Genomic DNA, 17,257 nt, shown 5'->3' with positions numbered 1-17,257 from the left:
CGCAATCTACCAAGTTCATTAGGCAAATATTCCCTCTACGAGAGCCCCTAACCCGCCAAACAACGGTCTAGAAGGCCCAAGAGGGAGGACGGCACAATCCTCATTAAACTCGTAGCTTGCCACCGCAATCTACCAAGTTTAGAGGATATACACATAACATATAATTAACTAAGGACGGCACAAGGACAGCACAATCCTCATTAAACTCGTAGCTTGCCACCGCAATCTACCAAGTTTAGAGGATATACACATAACATATATACAATGAAATGGATATATACAATGAAATGGATATATCCAATGAAATGGTTATATACAATGAATGAAGAACCCCTATCGAGTGTATTAGCGAGCTCAGATTATGAATGAAGAGCCCCTATCGAGTGTATTAGCGAGCTCAGATTATGCATTGGACGGCACAAACATATAACCTAACTAAGGACAGTACAAACATATACGCTCAGCAAAAATCCCACCCACAATAATTAATCCAGTGGGTGATACGAAAATATGTATCAACCACAGGTCAATATTGTGGTTGAATTTTGCTGAGCGGGGGGGTTTTTGCGGTTCCCCCACTATTATAAAAATCGCAATTATGCGCACACCACCGACAAATTGTCAGCCATGGGGGTTCGATCCTGGACCGCGAGCGTCACAGTCCAATACCATACTGATTGAGCTATCAAACCTTGTTACGAACATATATTTCGGAAGTTAACATATAGTTAAGCTATATAGCTAAGGAACCAATATTTACACTAAAACAGCGGTTTCTGAATAATAACAGTTTCTGAATAATAACAGTTTCTGAATATAAAACAGCGGTTTCTGAATAACAACAGTTTCTGAATATAAAACAGCGTTTTTCCTAAGCAGACTGCGAATCAATAATAACAGTGGCATGAACACACACCTGCAGATCGATTACCATGACAACGGTTTCTGTTCTGTACCTACACAGCTTCCTTGCGGATCAATAACATTATCATGATTTCTCGTAATGTTGTATGATGGGAAATATTTAAAAACCATAAATAATACTTCTACGAGTAATTAATTACGATGTAATTAGTTAAACTGACTAATTACGATCATAAAAAATCAAAAATCTACGAAGAAAACTATATATTACAAAGTAATCTCCCTTTTATATAATCAAAAATTCAGTAGTGTATGGAGGACCTACTGTGACATAAATTAAAAAAATTAATTCAATGTGGTGATGATAGTTATTGATACTGAAAGATGATTTTCTGTTTATATTTTTTCGAGAAAGTGGTTTTATATATATTTTCTGCCACTCTTTGTACTGATTGTGGGTGAATATCAAAATATTTCACAGCAGAAGATATTGAACGAAATATAACTTTTTCGCCAGTTTCTATGTTTGTGGAAATTACCGCCCTCTTTCCGATTGTCTTACATCTTCCTGTATTACCACATGCAGAGTTCACGCTTCGAGTGACAACACGAAGGTTGTGTAGGGAGTTATTTTGAGTATCCCCGTCAATATGATCAATAACAAGACCGTCATTGATCATCCCATTATGACATTCATACGTAAATCTATGACATAGATAATGTTTTCTCTCCCCAGCAGTAAACCTTAGATAACCATGATTATTAATACAACCAACTTGTCTCTTCAACTTGCAGTGTCTGATGATACCATTAATATTTGATTCATAGTTTGTTATGACAGGATGTGGGACAAATTTATTTTGCTCCATTATAATAATATTATTCGTTTAAATCATTGTTTGTCTGAAATCTTGATATATAATCCCCCACGGATTTTATAGCGTTTTCACCGCTATTATTTTTTTTGTCATAATATCTTTTAAGTTCTCTGAACCGTTTTCCGCCGCACTTTCCACATAATTCTGTTTTTCCTCGCACTCCAATACCACACCGCAGACATGGTATTGGTCCTAGACTTCCTCGTCGTATGTTTTGTGAGTGCATCCAACAAGATTCCTTTCTGCAGGATTTGTTGCATCGATTTACTGAGCCGATCATCAACCATCTGCATTGAGACATTGTATATATATATATATATATATATATATATATATATATATATATATATATATATATATATATATATATAGATATAGATATATATATATATATATATATATATATATATATATATATATATATATATATATATATAATTTTCTTTATTTAAATATTTGTTTTAATTATAAGAACGAGCTTGAGAGATTATCCCAAACTAGGCCTGTTAAATATAAATTCAACCTTGACAGATTATCTTCTGACTTGCCAGTGCGAGATTTGGTTGATCCGAAAAATAAAAGTTTGATCTCGAAAATTCACGACGCCAAGAAAGAATTTTACACGGATGGTGCATCTCATACATGGTCAACGTTCAAGATCATACGCCTTGACAAAGTCACGGACGCCACAATGAACGACAAGCGAGCGGCAACTATCATTAACTACATCGCTGAATACGAGGGCAATCAAAAATATTTCTTCAGAGTAAAATTTATTGTATTAACAGAAACAGGTAGATTGGATTATCCGTGACAAATATGATCCTGTCCTTGGCAATAATAAAACTGTCATATTAAGTAAAAATTCCAGACCGGGTCTACTGACGGGTATTGACAAACCGTATTATGAGCGAGCATATCCTGTAACAGCGGCTATTTATGGAATCTATGAGATAAATAAAAAACCCAACGTTGATAAACTAGCGCCGATGAAATTTTCAAGGTTAAATTGTGTAGCCGAACGAGTAATAGAACACTTTACAAACGCGATGCGTGGAAATGGATTAACTGATTTAAGGCGTGAAAAAATAAACTCGTGGGCTGATTCAGTTAGGGATACCGGTGCTACAATAAAAGATGTTGCTGAGTTAGGAAAAATATTAAAATTTCCAATAACTGTGGCGACAATAACGGGAGAAGTACTGTACCAATCGAAATATAAATCGAAGGGAGCTCCAATAAATATTATCGATCATAACGCGCACGCATGGACTAACGCAGTAACAATATTTCCACGTGATCGAACTGTTAGATTTTACCCCACAGATATGTTTGATTTTATCAACGAAATAAGTAAAACCGATCCTGTATCGGTATGGTTATTTAAAAGTAATGAAGAATGTGAATTTGATCAGTTTGTCAAACCAAACGGTGAAATATATCGCACAGAATCCCTCCATGACGAGATGAAAAATCTCGCGAAGTTTTTACAGTGCAAGCACGCGGAAAATACTGACAAATTACTAACTAATTGTTTTACCGTTCCATCTGTTGCGGCTCATTTCGCCAGAGAACGAAATTCATGGAAACCAACACGATTTGATTTACTCGAGGACGTACGCGCAAGTTGCGTCGAATATGGACATGGCGGATTATGGAATACCAAATACAATTACAATGATGTTATTTCGGTTGATATGGTTGCATGTTATCCAGGAAGTTTTCTGGGATACGGAGATTGTTCTGTGTACTTTGAAAGATTTGGTCACCCTACAAACGAGATGACGCGAGTGGCAATTAATGGACCATTACCTGATTTTGATCTGACTGGATTCGCCTGTATTGAATCATTCGAGTTTAACGAAAATCTTCACAAGATTTGTTATGTTTGGTTTGGTAGACATTTTTGTGAAAAACGTTGGGCACCTATAGTTTTGTTGTGATATATGCTAGATTGTATGATACTGACATCGTTGGTGGTCAGTGAGGCAATTATATCATATCATGCACAGACCAAAGTTTGGTTGCCCATGTCAGATTCTGAAGTTATTAGCGAGTTTAAGGAAAAATATCCTGATGTTTCCGAAGATGATATTCCTAATAAACTCAAAACCGCAAAAGATCTCGATAGAAAAATTATAGGTAAATTTACTCAAGGTGGTGCATATGATTATAAAAGACATCACGCACGATTAATTCTAGATGATGCCGAGTACGATTTTATAATCGCTGACACAACAGCGAGAAATATATTTGTAAATCGAGAAAGTGTTTATTTATCCGACGGAACAAAATTAGGTACGATCGTTAGTTACATAAATGACGTATCCCCACAATATACTCATCTAAGATCTTCCATGTTGGCTTATGTTTCTATAAATTTATTATCGATGATTAATAGATTTCCTGAGACCGCAGTCAGAGTCGCAACAGATTCGTTTTATATTTCAAGTAAATATTTAGAACTTGTTATGAAATTTACAAGTAATGATGAACGATGGGGTTCGTGGAGAATAAAAAAGGAACTATTACACAATTATGCAGAATCAGCAGATGTTACAATGAGAGATTTTTATCGTAGGGGTAATAAAATATCAGAAATGTCGAAAGGACCATCGTTGAGTGATCCAATAACCAGATATAAGACAGTATATCTCAATGGACCTGGTGGATGCGGCAAAACAACTCGAACGATTAATGTTTTTAGAAATTCAGATATAATCGTGCTGACACCCACACATAGACTTGCACGTGAGATGAAACAGCGGCAAGTACAATCGTGTACGTATCATAGTTTCTTTCGGTGGCGCGGAGATACATGGACTCCTGAACGGATGGGAGAAAAATATATACCTAAAATAATTATTTGGGATGAGATATGCACGGTCTCTTTGGATACATTAAAAACGTTTCTTGATTGGTTGTTGACAAAAAATACCGCTATAATAACGTGTGGCGATCATGGTCAACCGCCGCCTTTTGTTGGACCATCTCCACATGATTGGTTAAAAAATTTCGTTGATTATTACGAAGAAATAGATGATGATCATAGAGCTCTTGATGCAAATTTGAGGGAGTTTAAAAAATTAATCAGATTACAATCAAACAAAATTCAGTGTGAAATAATACGTGGAGTGATCTCAGAGACATCAATGAGTGATTTTTTGAAATTATGGAGACCCACCGATTTGATCGTAGCAAGTAGAAAAATAATCAGAGACGCTTTACAACAGCAGTTATTTCAACTACATAAAGAAAAATATTCAGAATTACCCGTACCGTTGTGTTATAGACCATCAGATACACGAAAACAGAATATTAATGTTGATATTCCAGGACCCTTGACAGAGTCAAGGAAACAGAATCTCGTATTAAATGATATTGTCGCCGTTGATATCAGTGTGGTCGAAGATGCAATACACGCTGACAAATCTCCATGGGTGTTGGGATACGCAATGACGATCCACTCGTCTCAGGGATTAACTATTTCTGATACACGAGTCTGGATTGTAGACGATCGCATCGAGTGGTCAAATTTAGTTTATTTAGCGGTATCGAGGGTCAGAAATATATCTCAATTACGTAGAATTATAACTCCTGAAATCGTTGATAAATTTAACATCATCGATGATGATATAATAAGAAAAAAATTAATCGGATACAAACAATCTGATAAAAAAAATAAACGTGACTTTGATCTTGATGTTGAATTTATTATTGAGTTAAAACAGCAGCAGAATAATCATTGCACCAGTTGTAATTGTATAATGTTATGGCGATATTCGAGTAATGATTCAAGACAATTTACCGTAGATAGAAAAGATAATAGTCGCGGTCATACACGAGAAAATACCATGTTAACCTGTCTTGAGTGTAATCGACGTAGAGGCGCTAGCGCCTTGGGTGCTAGTCAAGTGATCGCGGTGGTAGTTGTGTATCCGCGGAAATTATTTGTAGTTGTTCACGTGTAAATCCACGCTGAGGAGCGGCCAAATCTAATCTGTAGATTGCAGGTCTGGAAACGCCTGCGTTTCTCCCAGTGGATCTTGTCACGGTAGATATTTTGTGTGTGGTAACACTCCAAATAGGATCAGTCGCTCTCGCTTTACCACCTTCAAGTTCACCAGGCTCATATAAATATCTGACTGTGACATCACCTAATATTTTTTGTTTTCCAACATCTTTTCGTTGTGTTGGTATATTTTTTTTTTGTGACCGCGCTAATGGGTTTCATGTTGGTTGTTCGTGTGATCTCATTATTTAATGCAGCTATCACGCCTGGTAATCTTGCCACCCATTCGCGAGATCTTTTATCCTGAATAAATTCCCTCGCGTATTGATATCCAAATAACCGCTCAGCAAGTGTTCGATTAAATCGCTCAACAATTGCTTGATCACGATGAATTGCAGTATGACCTCGTCGTATTTTGGTATTATGTCGTTTCATCAGCGATGATACTGGACCAAGAAATTCCTTACCAGGATCAACCTGTAGTAGCTGCGGCCATCGCAGACCACCTTGTGGTCCGAGTCCTCGTTGATAAATTCGTTCAAACGCATCGGCTACTTCAGATGATGTTTTCGCTGATAGCGGCTCTGCTTCTTTATATCTACTTGCAACATCAACTACGGTTAACGCGTACTTGTACGTTTTTCCACGTACAGTATCATGCGGTAAAAACAGAATATCAGCTTGATGAACTTCATTAGGAACACTGACATCGAAATACGCGTACTGAATTTGTTTAGGACGTGGTAGATAAATTTGCCATATTGCTTGTTTGGATCACCACGCTTTAGCAGTAGAATGTTTAACCGCTGCTGCATCAGCAAGTTTACCAATTGCTGCTTTGCCTCTCCAGTATCCTCTTGGTGAATAATAAATTAATTCCATTATATATTACCAGCCCCTAGCGCTAATTTACCTTTCATCGAGGATCTTACTAACCAATTAGCTAATGATTCTCTAATATTTTTATTTTTTATAGAATTTAATGCATGAATTAATTTTACATCTGCAATATGCCTATGTTGTAGATTTTGACTTTTATAACCTACATCATGAGCATGACAAGCTCGATCAATAGCGTTTATTGGTTCCTCGCCTGGTTTTGGTTGATCCTGATTATCGAGCCTGATATCAAGTCTGGTACCAGGACCGCAATAATTATATCCTGGTAGATGTTTTTCCCCACTGTATTTAGCCCATGGAGCACCTGGAAACTTTGACATCAAATTAGCAATATCACCACCGCGCTTATTAGGTAAAAACGAAAATTTCTTTCTACCGCATATAGAACATTTTCCACCGTACGCTATTTTTTTATTTTTTGTTGTAACCGTAGCTAAATCAGTAGTTGGAGTTTTAACTTTACAGCGTAAACAATATAAATTCATGTTATAATATATATGGATATAATTCATTTCTCAGCAACTCGGCAGCGAGAGCCAGTTAAACACCATCCTGCGCTACCGAACTCCATCAGAATGATCATCATAGGACCATCTGGATCGGGTAAGACGCAATTACTACTTAATCTGATAATGAGATGGCTGAAATGGGATAAGTTGTATTTAGTAGCACCATCCGTTGATGATCAGCGATGTTATGATGTACTTAAAGATTTCAATGAAAACGCGCGATTACTGGATGAAGATAATGATGTTATAGAGTTTATAACCGATATTGATGAAGCACCATCCGTAGATGTTTTAGACGGATTTATTAATAATTTAGTTGTATACGACGATGTGATGCTAGATAAACAATCAAATCCAGCCAGAATATTTTCCCGAGGTAGACATAAAAATACAGACGTGATCTATGTTACTCAACGATACACACAAATTCCGAAGGTGATCAGAGACAACTGCAACATTTTAGTTGTGTTTAATGGCGTAGACACACACACGTTGCGAAATATTCATCAAACTTGGTGTGGTGGTGACATGGATATACTTAAATTCAAAAATTTCTTCTCACGAGCGCAAGCTACCCCACATGGATTTATAACAATAAATTTACATGATCCAAGAACAAGATATCGTGTGGGTCTTGATAAAATATTTGGGTAACAGGGGTGATGATAAAATTAAATTTAATTAAACAGATATCATTAATATAATGAACAACTGTGCGTGGCTGCGTCAAGGAACAACAGATAAATACAACAAAAGGTGCCGTGGAGAATATTGCAAGAAACATAATTATCTTCTAAAGAAAAACCTTCATGCTGGTCCACGAAGTTGTGTTGGATGTGACAACGGCGTTAGAGGATTATATCAGATTTGTAAAAATTGCGGTGGAGATCGATACAGAAGTTTGATGAACTATTACAGAAAAAGAAAGAACATAAATCCAAAAATAGAAAAATCACCATCAGAACTTGAATATTACTTGAAACATAGAACAAATAAAGATGAAACAGATGAAGATGAAACAGATGAGGAGAAAGGACAGCGAGAACGCGTTGAAAAATATTCATCAAACTTGGTATGGTGGTAAATTAATAGCAGCAGAGAGGGTGCCTACCAACGTTGGTCGTCAAAAAAATAAACAAGAAATAAATAAACACGTAGAGTACTTTATTTTTTCAGCTACTATTTCGAACTGAGGTTTTATTAGCACAATCGGCCATTACAGAAATAAAACATCTCAAGGAAAAGTTCATTTGTAAAATCTTGACCTTTCTACGAGATGATTTTATTTGTTTGTTTTATTTGTTTTGTCGGAATTCTATGGTCTGTTCACCCTCTCTGCTGCTTGATGACTGCGCAAAGCACTTAAAATAAAATGTTTCGATTATGTTTTGAGGATGATTGTATAAATTATTTATAAAATTTAACTACTCGTCTTCTCAAGATGAATGTGTATCAACTACCAACATTTTTCCCCAATATGGCTGCATCAAGTTCTTACTTTTCTCCCTAATATGACGGTATCAAGTACTTAGATTTCTCCCGAATATGACTGTATCAAGTACTTATATTTCTCCCTAATATGACTGTATCAAGTACTTACATTTCTCCCTAATATGACTGAATCAAGTTCTCAATTTTCTCCCCAATATGACTGTACTATGAAGTATTTACATTCCTCCCCAATATAACTGTATCAAGTACGTACATCTCTCCCCAATATGATTGTATCAAGTACTTACATTCCTCCCCAATATGACTGTATCAAGTACTTACTTTTCTCCCCAATATGACTGTATGAAGTACTTACATTCCTTCCCAATATGACTGTATCAAGTACTTACATTCCTCCTCAATATGAATGTATCATGTACTTACATTCCTCCCCAATATGACTGTATCAAGTACTTACATATCTCCCCAATATGATTGTATCAACTACTTACATTTCTCCCCAATATGACTATATCAAGTAATTACTTTTCTCCCCAATATGACAGTATCAAGTATTTACTTTTCTCCCCGATATGACTGTATCAAGTACTTACATTTTTCTCCAATATGACTGTATCAAGTACTTACTTTTCTCCCCAATATGACTGTATCAAGTACTTACATTCCTCCCTAACATGGCTGTATCAAGTACTTACATTTCTCCCTAATATGACTGTATCAAGTACTTATATTTCTCCCCAATATGACTGTATCAAGTACCCACATTTCTCCCCAATATGACTGTATCAAGTACTTACTTTTCTCCCCAATATGTCTGTATCATGTACTTCAATTTCTCCCCAATATGACTGTATCAAGTGCTTACATTTCTCCCCAATATGACTGCATCAGTTACTTATGAAAAGGTTCTTACATTTCTCTCCAGTATGACTGTATCAAGTGCTTCAATTTCTAGACAATAAGGCTATCAAATACATACATTTCTCCCCAATATGACTGTATCAAGTCCTTTAAAAAATGGTACTTAAATTTCTCCCCAATATGACAGTATTAAGTACTAAACTTTCTCCCGAATATGACTGTATCAAGTACTTATATTTCTTTCCAATAGGACTGTATCACGTACTTACATTTCTCCCCAATAGGACTGTATCAAGTACTTACGTTTCTCCCCAATAGGAATGTATCAAGTACTTTCATTCCTCCCCAATATGACCGTATCAAGTACTTACATTTCTCCCTAATATGACTGTATCAAGTACTTATATTTTCCCCAATATGACTGTATCAAGTACTTACATTTCTCCCCAATATGACTGTATCAAGTACTTACATTTCTCCCCAATATGATAGTATCAAGTACTTACTTTTCTCCCCAATATGGCTGTATCAAGTACTTCAATTTCTCCCTAATATGACTGTATCAAGTACTTACATTTCTCCCTAATACGGCTGTATTAAGTACTTACATTCCTCCCCAATATGACTGTATCAAGTACTTACATTTTTGCCCGATATGACTGTATCAAGTACATACATTTCTCTCTAATATGACTGTATCAAGTATTTACATTTCTCCCTAATATGACTGTATCAAGTACTTACATTTCTTCCCAATATGACTGTATCAGGTACTTACTTTTCTCCCCAATATGACTGTATCAAGTATTTACATTTCTCCCTATTATGACTGTATCAAGTCCTGATAAAATGGTACTTACATTTCTCCCCAATATGACAGTATCAAATATTTACATTTCTCCCCAATAGGACTGTATCAAGTACTTACGTTTCTCCCCAATAGGAATGTATCAAGTACTTTCATTCCTCCCCAATATGACCGTATCAAGTACTTACATTTCTCCCTAATATGACTGTATCAAGTACTTATATTTTCCCCAATATGACTGTATCAAGTACTTACATTTCTCCCCAATATGACTGTATCAAGTACTTACATTTCTCCCCAATATGATAGTATCAAGTACTTACTTTTCTCCCCAATATGGCTGTATCAAGTACTTCAATTTCTCCCTAATATGACTGTATCAAGTACTTACATTTCTCCCTAATACGGCTGTATTAAGTACTTACATTCCTCCCCAATATGACTGTATCAAGTACTTACATTTTTGCCCGATATGACTGTATCAAGTACATACATTTCTCTCTAATATGACTGTATCAAGTATTTACATTTCTCCCTAATATGACTGTATCAAGTACTTACATTTCTTCCCAATATGACTGTATCAGGTACTTACTTTTCTCCCCAATATGACTGTATCAAGTATTTACATTTCTCCCTATTATGACTGTATCAAGTCCTGATAAAATGGTACTTACATTTCTCCCCAATATGACAGTATCAAATATTTACATTTCTCCCCAATATGACTGTATCAAGTAATTATATTTCTCCCCAATATGCCTGTACTAAGTACTTACATAGCTCCCCATTATGACTGTATCAATTACTTTCATTCCTCCCCAATATGACTGTATCAAGTATGTATAAAAAGGTACAGACATTTCTCCCCAATATGACTGTATCAAGTACTTACATTTCTCCCCAATATGACTGTTTCAGTTACTTCTGGAAAGGTTCTTACATTTCTCCCCAGTATGACTGTATCAAGTACTTACAGTTTTTCCCAATTTGACTGTATCAAGTACTTACATTCCTCCCCAATATGACTGTATCAAGTAATTACATTCCTCCCCATTATGACTGTATCAAGTACTTACATTTCTCCCTAATATGACTGTATCAAGTACTTACTTTTCTCCCCAATATGTGTATCAAGTACTTACTTTTCTCCCCAGTATGACTGTATCACGTACTTACATTTCTCCCCAATATGACTATATCAAGTACTTACATTTCTCCCCAGTAGAACTTTATCAAGTACTTACATATCTCCCCAATATTACTTTATCAAGTACTTACATTTACCCCCAATATGACTAACTCAAGTACTAATGAAAAGGTTCTTACATTTCTCCCCAATATGATCGTGTCAAGTACTTATAAAAATGAACCTGTTTTTCGTCTGAAAAGATGACTATATCAAAAACGTATAGAATGTGTATACTTTTGTTCTGAAGGCAACTGCACATCTGTACTTAATAAATATACCTACTTTTCCTTGGACGATTACTGTGTCGAGGATTTATAAAATATACCTATTTTAGTTCTAATGATGACTCTACCAGGTAGCTCGAAAAATGTACATACGTTGCAATTTCAGATGTGGAGCAGGTTGATGACAACTCAGAGTTGTACAAGAAGCTCATCTCGATGAGATTTAAGACGTCGATAGTGGATAAGATTAACAGCCACTGTGAGACATGGACTCGAATGGAGAGCCTGAGAGGTAAATAGGTTTACGCTAATTTAAAGACCTCTGTACAACTTCTGTTGTAAATTAGAAAGCCCAACGTGTCCATTTTATAAATAATTATATTCCAGTCAATACAAGACGACAGACCTCACAAATTTCCGAATGTCTATGAACCTCACATATGCATGCTTCTCCTCATCAACGTTCCGTACCGTCAGCAGTTCACGCCATATAACTATACAACTATCCCCTAACACAGGGAACTAATTGTACTATGCCATCTTAGGCCAGTCAATTCATGTTTTCGAACTACATTTCGCCTGTAAAATTGTATCACATTTGCCAACATGGCGATACCAACTGTATCTGCTGAGTCCCTTCTTGTCTATTCCATTGTATATTTTACCAGTCTACAACCATAAATACTGCACCTGCAGTCACACAACCAATGTACACCACTAGATTTTAATAGGGACAATGAAACGTCAGGGACGCTCATGCGGCTCTGTCCTGAATTCACCAAAAGTAAACCATGGCATCGTGGAAACCCAGTAACACTTCACTCTGTGACGTTTGCTCCTCGTAATTTGCTAATTATTTCGGGCACATGAATATTTCCAGAGGACCGACTTCCCATAATCAGACAAGTAATCACAAAAATCTAAGAATTCCTTAAAACGGATCGCTATAACCAAACGCGCATACTCCAAATTTATTACAATAGTTTTCTATGTAGCACAGTGTATTCAAGCAAAGTAAACCAAAATACTCTATCTTTGATCTATTGCATGATTAGAATTCATCATAAGCGTCACAAAAATATAATTATTGAAAATTATGTTGTGTTCTTTGTATTATCGATGCTGGTTATTACAACCAAGCGATAGCAATATTTTTCTGCTTTTCTCATGAAACCTAGCCAGAACTACCATCTATGTGTAAGGATATATCTTAATGCCTGGAACTGATACGCGTCTATCTTTATGAGTATATATTAATGCATTTAATTGATTATATATATTTGTTGACATAATTATAAGATAAGGACATTGTGCATGATTTCAACTAACTTATATGTGCTGTCGTATTTTAGAGGAGGGTACTTGGACAAAAAGAAATTCACGTGATCCTAAACGAGATTCCAGGGTGTCAGCATGTAAATGTTCTGCTGATATGGCAGACCTGTTACCGGAAATAGAGTCAATCATCGCAAGAGAAATACGAAAGATTATGCCACAAAGCTGTGAAAACTCAGCCCACTGTCAGTATAACAGTGACGGGAGCGGATGTCAAAGACCGCAGCCTCACTACCGCAAACCTACGTCAGACTACTACTCCTATACGTAAAGAATCTAGGCCAGTTATCAAGAATGTGTTACCCCCCACGAAAAAAAAAAATAATTATAGTGTATAGAAGTTATCTGAATCTAAGATCATAAATTAGAATTGCATTTATGGGTTTGCAATGTATGGCTCCTTCACCATATGAGAGAAGTTGTACTAAAACTAGAATGTGAATTTAATGTAAAGAAAAAAAAAAACTAGCAAACAGCTGAATAATTAGTAATATTTTATTTTGATTCTCAGCCACACTTTAATCTAGTAGTAAGACGATCTCTTTTCTAAGGTTTCATTCATATATAGCTATCAGGCAGCACCGACTGTATTATCACTCAGCACCGATTATATTATCACTCAGTAACGATTATATTTCCACTCAGTAACGATTATATTATCACTCTGTAACGATTATTTTATCACTCAGTACTAATTATGTTATCACTCAGTAACGATAATATTATCACTCGGTAACGATTATATTGTCACTCAGTAACGATTATATTACCACTCAAAAACGATTACATTATAACTTAGTACTAATTATATTATCACTCACCACCGATTATATTATCACTCAGTAACTATTATGATATGACTCAGTAACGATAACATTATCACTTAGAGACGATTAAATTATCACTCAGTACAAATTATGTCATCACTCAGTACTAATTATATTATCACTCAGTGCTAACTATATTATCTCTCAGCACCGATTATATTCTTTCACTCAGCAAGGGTTATATTATCACTCAGTACCGATTATATTTTCACTCAGTACTGATTATATTATCACTCAGCACCGATTATATAATAGCTCAGTACCGATTATGTTATCAATCAATGCTAATTATATTATCACTCATTACTAATCATATTATCACACAGTACTAATTATATTATCACTCAGTACTAATTATATTATCACTCAGTACTAATTATATTATTACTCAGCACCGATTATATTATTACTCACCACCGATTATATAATAGCTCAGCACCGATTATGTTATAAATCAATACTAATTAGTATCACACAGTACTAATTATATTATCACTCAGCACTAATTATATTATCACACAGCATTAATTATAGTATCACTCAGTACTAATTATATAATCACTCACAACAGCACCGATTATATTATCATTCAGCAAGGATTATATTATTGCTCAGCACCGATTACGTTATCACTCAGCATCCATTATATAATAAATCAGCACAGATAATATTATCACTCAGCGCCGATGATATTATCACTCAGCAGTGATTGCTGTGTGTTATCACTCAGTACCGATTATATTTTGACTCAGCAGTTATTGTATTATCACTCAGTAATGATTACTGGTATATTATCAATCAACACTGATTATTTATATATATATTATATTAATTATTATATTATCACTGAACACTGTCTATATTTATCACTCAGCACCGATTACATTGTCAATCAGTACTGATTATATTATCACTCAGTACTGATAATGCTATCACTTAACACTGATAATACCATCACTCAGCTCTAATTATATTATCACTAATTTCTGATTATATTATCACTCATCACTAATCATATTATAACTCATTACTAATTATATTCTCACTCATTACTAATTAAATATCACTTGTTACCGTTTATATTATCACTCATTACTAGTTATATTATCACTCAGCACTGATACAATTATCACTTAACATTGATAATACTATTACTCTGCAATAATTATATAATCACTCCTTTCTGATTATATTATCACACAGTACTGATTTTATTGATTATATTACTGATGATATTATCGCACAGTACTAATTATATTGATTATATTACTGATGATATTATCACACAGTACTAATTATATTGACTATATTACTGATTATATTATCACACAGTACTGATTTTATTGATTATATTACTGATGATATTATCGCACAGTACTGATTATATTGATTATATTACTGATGATATTATCGCACAGTACTGATTATATTGATTATATTACTGATGATATTATCACACAGTGCTGATTTTATTGATTATATTACTGATGATATTATCGCACAGTACTGATTATATTGATTATATTACTGATGATATTATCGCACAGTACTGATTATATTGATTATATTACTGATGATATTATCACACAGTGCTGATTTTATTGATTATATTACTGATTATATTATCATCCAGTGCTGATTTTATTGATTATATTACTGATTATAGTATCATCCAGCAGGAGGATTGTATATTAAATGAAACTAGAAGGGACAGTGGTTTGTTTATATTATCTAAAAAACAGTCATTGCGTATTCCCTCAATTATCAATCTCCGCATGTCATAAGCAACCAAAAATACAGGTAAACAACATTACAGCTCTTGATTCCTCATTCATTATCAATACATACAAAACATACTGAGACCTCTGTTGTATTTGTTGGTTATTTTCTGTCTTTATTTTTCTCTCCAAGATTCACTGCTGATGACATTTTAATTTGATTTTAAAGATATAAACCTCTCTCTTTCTCTCTCTCTCTCTCTCTCTCTCTCTCTCTCTCTCTCTCTCTCTCTCTCTGTGAAAATATAATGTTATTAGTAATGAATGGGGTCACTCTAGGGACAATGGGAATTAGCATTACAGACACCCCTGGGTCACTCTGGGGACTATGTAAATTTAACATGGAGAAAAATCGTTGGTCACTCTAGGGACAAGGGGAATTTAACATGGGAATAGAGTTTGGGTCTGTCTAGGGACAAGGGGAATTTAACATGGGAATAGAGTTTGGGTCTGTCTAGGGACAAGGGGAATTTAACATGGGAATAGAGTTTGGGTCTGTCTAGGGACAAGGGGAATTAACATGGGAATAAACTGTGGGCCTGTATAGGGACAATGGGAATAAATCGTGGGTCTGTTTAGCGACAAGGGAAATTAACATGGGGAATAAATGGTGGGTCTGTATAGCGTAAAGGGGAATTTAACATGGTGGGCCTGTCTAGGGACAATGATGGTAGAGGGCCAAACACAACAGAGACAGAGACAGACATACACTAGTAAAAGCCTGAGATTTATATATAAAGCATTACTAAGACCTGAAATTTTGCTGGGCTGTTCAAAAAGTTGCATAATTGTAATGATGCTATAAACAGCTATAATCAAGGAAATGCTCAACGACAAAATGGAAGTGACTAAAAGTAACGCAACAATGACGAAATTGTCCCATAATTTAAAACATATCCCCGAAAATTAAGTTAAAATGGTTTCGACTATAATGGATAAAATAAGTAACTACTTACAATATCAACTTGTGTGACGATCGTGGATAAACACCTATGTATCTATTTATAGCTATATTCAGCTAAAATTCATATGAAATCCCACTATCCATTTATAATACAACTTGTGGGTTATGCCTTTGGAAAATCCCACTATCTTTTTATAGCCTCAGCTTGAGTGACGTTCCTGTTTATGAATTCTAGTACATATGTATAGCTACAACCTGTGGAAAACCCCAAGTCTATATTTATAGTATCAAAATTTCCAGCGTCAGTGACGTAACTGTACTGGAAACTAGGGGATATATGGCAACAGTGTTGCAAGTGGCTGACCTGAATACGCGCTACTGTAGGTAGGTAGGTAGAATGTATTTGATAGGGATAAAGGGAGTTTTATAGGGACAAAAAGAGACCAATACACACACACACAGACACACACACGCACACGCACACCACAGAGGGAAGAACAAAAAACAATCCCAAAATATACAATTCACACAGGGAAGAGGGAAAACCCAACAAATATACTTTCCAGACGTTCTTACACTAACACACACACACACACACACACACACACACACACAACAGATCGAAGAATAAAACCAAAATTAAAATATAGTATCCATACAAACGTACGCTAACGCGTACAAACCCCAAATATACTATCCATACAAACGTACGC

General features: G+C 35.2%; 1 protein-coding gene across 2 annotated transcripts in view; it reads left to right on the top strand.

Moving 5' to 3' along the window:
* Window positions 1-15,724, top strand: part of LOC149800397 (uncharacterized) — a 56,585-nt gene extending 40,861 nt beyond the window's left edge. The window contains exons 5-7 of one of the 2 annotated variants that reach the window (XM_089960031.1): window positions 7,174-7,257; window positions 11,867-11,992; window positions 13,053-15,724. In XM_089960031.1, the coding sequence (XP_089816157.1) occupies window positions 7,174-7,257; window positions 11,867-11,992; window positions 13,053-13,306 (464 nt within the window). In that variant the 3' untranslated portion in view covers window positions 13,307-15,724. The remainder of the gene's footprint in view (window positions 1-7,173; window positions 7,258-11,866; window positions 11,993-13,052) is intronic. The other variant, XM_089960032.1, reaches the window with a different exon arrangement.
* The last annotated feature ends 1,533 nt before the right edge of the window (window positions 15,725-17,257 follow it).

This window comes from Sinohyriopsis cumingii, chromosome 5 (genome assembly GCF_028554795.1).
Source record: "Sinohyriopsis cumingii isolate HCF-2022 chromosome 5, ASM2855479v2, whole genome shotgun sequence".
Lineage (NCBI taxonomy): Eukaryota > Metazoa > Mollusca > Bivalvia > Unionida > Unionidae > Sinohyriopsis > Sinohyriopsis cumingii.
This window is presented reverse-complemented; position numbering and strand designations above follow the sequence as displayed.